Source organism: Lucilia sericata, unplaced genomic scaffold (genome assembly GCF_015586225.1).
Source record: "Lucilia sericata isolate MDLA Ls3-8-SP2 unplaced genomic scaffold, ASM1558622v1 Contig000076F_arrow, whole genome shotgun sequence".
In the NCBI taxonomy this organism is placed as follows: Eukaryota; Metazoa; Arthropoda; class Insecta; order Diptera; family Calliphoridae; genus Lucilia; species Lucilia sericata.
The window spans coordinates 499,952-506,886 of record NW_023994109.1 but is presented as its reverse complement, the minus strand read 5'-3'; the positions used below and the strand labels follow the sequence as shown (position 1 = coordinate 506,886).

Genomic DNA, 6,935 nt, shown 5'->3' with positions numbered 1-6,935 from the left:
ACTATTTATTATTTTTAATCACACTAAGGCTCATTATTATAAGTTGCCAATAACTAAAGTTAGGAAGTTATCGTACAGATAATGTGTTTTTCGTTATTACAAGTCAATTTTAGCTAAAAGTGTCCGATAGGCTAACGGGAAGACCACCTTACCTTTATCTTTTAACATAAGCTTTATGATTTTTTTTGTAAAATATGATTGAAAAAGTAATTCAATGTCATTTATCATATGAAAAATATTATTAACGGCTAAAAGTATGCTACGGTTTTTGTATAATAAAAAATTATGTTGTAGTAATGAAAATATTTAAGGATCACTTTATTCCTCACTTTAATTAAAGTTACCTTTTATTATTACGAACATTAAAGGCAAGTTGTAATAATGGCCATAAATTGCTTTTATGTGAAAATTTTAATTTTATTTTTATTGCGAATAAGTAATTAAAAAGGATTATATAACTAAACATCAAAAAAAGACGTAAAAATCAGTTATAAATTTTCATGATGTTTTGTAAGATTCTCAAAAGAGGAAAAACAGACGTCTAAAAAGTCTTCAAGCAAATTGGATCAAACAATATTTAAGTACCGTTAACGGTTTACTAGTTAGAATTTTCCAATAATGATGTATAAAATTCTAATTCCTTACACAATTTATTATTTATTATTATGTTTATTAGTATTATCAATGCAATTATTTTTAAATAATTTTTTAGATACTTATTTATATAACATTAAGGTACCTGATATACAATATACTTATATATAAATTTTATTAAAAAATTAAATAACACATCGTGGAGATGCTTTTTTATTTCTAGAATTTTCGAAAAAATATTCTTATATAAAAATATAACTAAAAAGTTCCATATCGTAATAATAGAAAGGAACTTTTCTTTTCATCCATTTTGAAATACGTATTCAACACTTTTCATAACTATGTACTATTTTCTTGCCGGTAAATTCCAACACTGTTAGAACAACTGTGTGTGTACTCTTCGGAGTAATTTAGTCATACATAGGCACAAAATACACACACTCATTGAATGATGTGGAACGTAAGTTTTCGGAATGTCAAATAGTTTTGCTGCTTTTTCATTGTCTGCGCATTTTTGCAGCGATTAATTAGTGAAAATTTAATTGTAAACATTTAAAATTACCAAAAAATTATATAGAAAATATTTAAGAAGGCTGTCGAACATAAGTATAAACTAAAAATTGTTAATTTGAGGTGTAAATTATGCTGTTATAAGAACAAAAAATATGTCTTAAATCTAGCGCAGGCAGCAACAACGCCTTTGGTGAACGAACAAAAGTAGTTGTTGAGTAGATATATTTATTAGAAGGAGCCCCCACTGAAACCCAACCCTAAAGCAAAAACAAAACACATTAATTGTGCAAAGAACGAAAATTTATTGAAAAATCATTGAATTATCACGGCAAAGTGTTTTTGTAACATCTTTTGAATGTCGTGTTTTAAGAAAAAAAATTAAAATCGGATTCCAGATAAACGTACGAATCGATTTTACAAGTAAAAAACAAACGAGTAGTGCTGAAAAAAGCACACACAAAAACAAACAAATACATACGAATCCAAGTTAAAGATGGATGCCGATAAAAACAGTGGAGGAGGTGGAGGTGGCCAAGAGACAAAAGTGATCTATCATATTGATGATGAAACAACCCCATATTTGGTGAAGATTCCGATACCATCAGCTCAGGTCACTTTGAGGGACTTTAAAATGGTGCTCAATAAACAAAACAACAACTATAAATACTTCTTCAAGTCGATGGACGCCGACTTTGGTGTCGTTAAGGAGGAGATTGCGGACGATGCCACAATATTGCCATGCTTCAACGGGAGAGTTGTGTCCTGGTTGGTGTCGGCTGATGGCACTAACCAGTCGGATAATTGTTCCGATATGCCAAACAGCGAATGTGGGGATATACGTCAGCCCGTGAGACCAGCTCAGCCACCTCCACCACCTCAGAAAATGGGGGGAGGTGTTTTAGGTGCTGGAGGTATGGGTGGACTTATTGGAGGTGGTGGTGTTATTACAAATCCTATGATGCAACCTCCACCACCTCTCACATATCAGTCGGCGTCAGTATTGTCGAGTGACTTGGACTCTACAAGTTTATTTGGAACAGAATCTGAAGTGACATTCGATCGTGACCTAACAGACTATAGCAGTGTCCAAAGATTGCAAGTGCGCAAGAAGCCCCAGCGACGTAAAAAACGAGCTCCAAGCATATCGCGAACTTCAAGCTATTCCTCAATAACCGATTCAACTATGTCTCTAAACATAATTACGGTAAACATAAATATGGAAGCGGTTAATTTCTTGGGCATATCGATAGTGGGCCAGTCGAATCGCGGAGGTGACGGCGGTATTTACGTAGGCAGTATAATGAAAGGTGGAGCAGTGGCATTAGACGGACGCATTGAACCCGGTGATATGATTTTACAGGTAAATGACGTTAATTTTGAAAATATGACAAACGATGAAGCGGTACGAGTTTTGAGAGAAGTGGTTCAGAAACCTGGGCCCATTAAGCTGGTGGTTGCTAAATGCTGGGATCCAAATCCAAAGGGTTACTTTACTATACCACGTACTGAGCCGGTTCGTCCAATTGACCCCGGCGCCTGGGTGGCCCATACTCAGGCTCTTACCTCACAGGACAGTATTATACATCCCGACATACCAGAGCCTATCAAAGAGCGTCTTGACCAGAACAATCTTGAAGAGATTGTTAAAGCAATGATTAAACCGGACAGTGGCTTAGAAATTCGGGATCGCATGTGGTTAAAAATTACAATACCAAATGCTTTTATTGGAGCTGATGCAGTCAACTGGGTCCTAGAGAACGTCGAAGATGTTCAGGACAGGCGCGAAGCTCGTCGCATTGTTTCGGCAATGTTGCGAAACAATTATATTAAACACACAGTCAACAAATTGACCTTCTCCGAGCAGTGCTACTATGTGGTTAACGACGATCGCAATCCTCTGCAATGCCGCTCTAACTTAAGCCACGCTGACACCGAGAGTATAACCAGCGACATTGGTCCCCTGCCAAATCCCCCAATATATATGCCATATTCAGCTACATACAATCCAAGTCACGGCTATCAGCCCATTCAGTATGGTTTGACAGAGCGTCATGGATTATCATCGGGCTCTAGCAGTTCAGATGTTCTTACCAGCAAAGATATTTCGGCGTCTCAAAGCGATATTACATCTGTCATTCACCAAACCAACCAAATGACGATTGGTCACCATCACGGTTCGAACAAATCTTCGGGATCATCTAATCGTGGTGGCGGTGGCAATATCAACAATGAACAGGAGTCTTCCGTCTTTAATTATGTCTTGTAGGACGAGGAGGACTTCCTCTCGGCCAGAAGGCATATGAGAGGACGCAACATAAGGCAGGAACTGCAATGAAATTATTTTTCTCTCAACACTTTATTATTAATGTGTATTTTTATTGTTTTATTTTCCATTTTAAATTCCTCTTTATTATTAATTTTATTATTTACCTTTAAACTTTTCTATACGTTTCTAAATATTGAAATGAAAAACATGAAACCAGTATACAATATAATTATAATTAAAATATTAATTAGGAAGAAAGTACATTCAATATAGTATATACATATACATACATACAAGCATATATAATATATTTACATAATTTAACAACAACAAAAATCAAAGAAAGCAGAAAAAATAAATCATAATTATGACTCAAAAACATAGTTTATTATAAATATATTAATATAAGAAGACATTAATTACAACAATTACACATTTACATTTCAACTTAAAATTCTCACAACTCCACACACAATACACGTAAAAATATTAAATATTTTTCTTAAAACAGAAAGTTTATAGATTTAAATAAGGTTAAAGCAACAACAATATAAATACAATGAATAAATTGTTGAACAAATTTCATCTGGGCTACAGAAAGTAAACGCCTTTCCAGTTTTATAAAAGAAACGAGAGGGCGCACTAAATTATCAAATCCATCTTAATAATATTTCGATAAGATAAAAAAAATCATACAATTTCATGCAAAAACAAAATTGCATATAAACAAGATCTTTTTTGTATCATTTATAATATAATATAATACATACATACGTATATTATTAATTAAATATTAATAATTGAAATATAAATTTATAAAATTAATAAAAACAAGAAGAATTTAGTAATCATGATTTATAATAAAAAATTATATATATACAAGATAGAACAAATGCACTTTTTAATTTAATTTTTACTATTCATTTGAAGGAATGTAAGATAGGTTTTGTCATTGCCCCACTTGATGACTGAGGCATATTATAAGCATCGACCTTAACTTTCGTTTAAAAATTAGTAAATGATGCTGGTTTTGCAGTTTTTGGCGCATTATATATTTCTGTGAATCATTTCGAACATATTGCACATCAGACGCATTCCCGAACAGGCCCTATATTCAACTGTTAGATATGTTAAAAATTACAATATTTTTGGCTAACAATAGTATTAATTCTCAATGCAAAATAATTTGACAATAATTTATTTATATATTTTAGTTTCCATTTTAAAGTCGAGGACAATAATTGATTTTTGGGGTTTTAAACTTTTTCCGCGTTTTTAATTAAAAACAAGTTAGTGCCATAATCGGCAATGCACATTGGGGTCTCCTTTAAGTAAACTTGGTATAAAGTAAATATTTAGAAATGATCTTTTTGATTTTTTTTTGAATTGAATATGCCTGGAAAGATAAGACTTTTGTCTATATAACGCCATCATTAGTTTTCCTATTTTTATTGTATAGGCCTTTAGATGATGTAGCAAAGTTTATGTTTTTATGTATATTTTTCTACAAGTTTTTTTTTTATTATTTAATATCATAACTTTTTTGTACGAATCTACCATTTCTATCTAAAAATTTTCTTTTTCGATACCAAATATACTATTGTTATGTACATATGTATGAAAAGGTGTTACTTTAAATCAACTTTACAGACAAAGATTTAATTATTAACGACTTTTTAAAATGCTATCTTTTATAGATATTTATGTTTTTTTTTTCAATTTTTAAACGTGAAAAAGTACAATTTGGCCACTGATGGCCTCTAAGCGGCCATATCCCAAAGATACTCTGAAATCTTCTCAATAACACCAAAATTAAAATGTTTGCCTCTTCGGCATTTAGGCTCACTTTTCTAACACTTCATGATATAAAAATATTAATATTTTATTTAAAATCTAATTATTGAATGCGAAATGAATTGATTTAAATAATCAGTAAATTAGTAGAAACTAGTAAAATAATGACTTTATATGTTATTGATGGATGCTTTATTGATTTTACATTCTTGTAAATAAGTTTTGCAAGAATATTAGACCTAATCTATTTGTACGGAAAAAATCCTTGATGAGAAGAGTAAATCTCATGAAGTGCATTAAGTGCAACCTTTTTTTTTTACTTCGTATCTAGAGGACTTCCTCTATCCATCGATACCCATAATTTATACGAAAACATTATAGCTTAGTTAATGCCAAGTTTTGTTCAGTGAGACCCCACTGTGCAATGTAGAATCTTAAACAATCTACCCTTATAAGTTTGAATTCAATATGAATTCAAAATTTAACAATTTGAAAAAAAAAAATAAAATAAAATAAATTAAAATCGATCCAAATAGTAAGTCTAAGGCTTTTTATTAAAAGCTTTTATTTAACTTGCATTATTAGTTGCTACAAATTTTGTAGCGACCTGTTCCCGTAGCCCTATTTGGCTGAAACTTGGTACACATAAAGACACCTGAAGACAATGCAATGTTATGTTCAAAAAATCGAAATTTCGAAAATTTTAACTGAATTTTAAGCCACTTCCTGTAGCTCAAATATACTGAAATTTGGAATATATGTATGCATCAGATAACAATATAATGTAATGTTCAAATTTTCAAAATTTCTTTCGAAAAGTTTGTTATATTCGAAAATTTTTTTTTTTTAATATATATGTGCACCCTGTGGTTTTTGTCTATTATGTTGCTTTTAGGACTTTCTTACTTGTGGAAATGACTATATATATTATTCTGGGTCCTTATTAAATCCTTATTAAATTCTAAGACGATCTAGCCATGTCTGTCCGTCTGTCTGTTGAAAGCACGATAGAGTCCGAACGGAACGAGCTAGAGGATTGAAATTTTCCACATAGGTAAGGTTTGTTTGGTATTGAAAATGGGCAATGTCGGTCCACGTTTTCGGATAGCCCCCATACAAGCGGACCCCCGAAAATCAGCTTTAATGGGTATATATGTTTCAAAAGTACAAGTTTAGCGATGAAAATCGACATAAATAAGTTTCATATAATCCAAAATCTCCCTACCAAATTTTATGAGGATCGGTCCTTAATTGACCCAACCCCCCATATAAGGCCTCTCAAGAAAATTACTTTAACAATGAAATTTGACATAAGTAAGTCTCTTATGATCCAAAACCTCTCTACCAAATTTTATGTTGATCGGTTCATAATTGACCCTACCCCCCATGTAAGGTCCCCTTCAGAAAATGACTTTAACGCTCATTACTGGCTTAAAAATACGAGTATAGTGACACACATAAGTTTCAATGAAGCCAAAAACTCTCTATCAAACTTTATGTGGATCGGTCCATAATTGACCCTACTCTCCATATAAGGTGCCCTTTAAAAAGTTACTTAAACGATCATTACTGGCTTAAAAATAGCAGAAAAGCGATGAAATTCGACACACAGTTAAAACCTCTCCACCAAATGTATTGAGGATCGGTCCATAAGAAAATTACTTTAACGATCTTTGCTGACTTAAAAATACGTGAACAGTTATGAAATTTTATATAAGAAACATTTATAGGAAAGTAAATCTTCATACCGAATTTCATGCGGAAAGAG

The 6,935-nt window shown here is 32.1% G+C and overlaps 1 protein-coding gene across 1 annotated transcript; it reads left to right on the top strand.

The window, feature by feature from the left end:
- The first annotated feature begins 1,021 nt into the window (after positions 1-1,021).
- On the top strand, positions 1,022-4,245 carry LOC119616498 (segment polarity protein dishevelled). The gene has a single exon (XM_037972865.1). It carries the CDS (start codon positions 1,601-1,603, stop codon positions 3,371-3,373), a length of 1,773 nt encoding a protein of 590 aa, XP_037828793.1. The 5' UTR covers positions 1,022-1,600; the 3' UTR covers positions 3,374-4,245.
- The last annotated feature ends 2,690 nt before the right edge of the window (positions 4,246-6,935 follow it).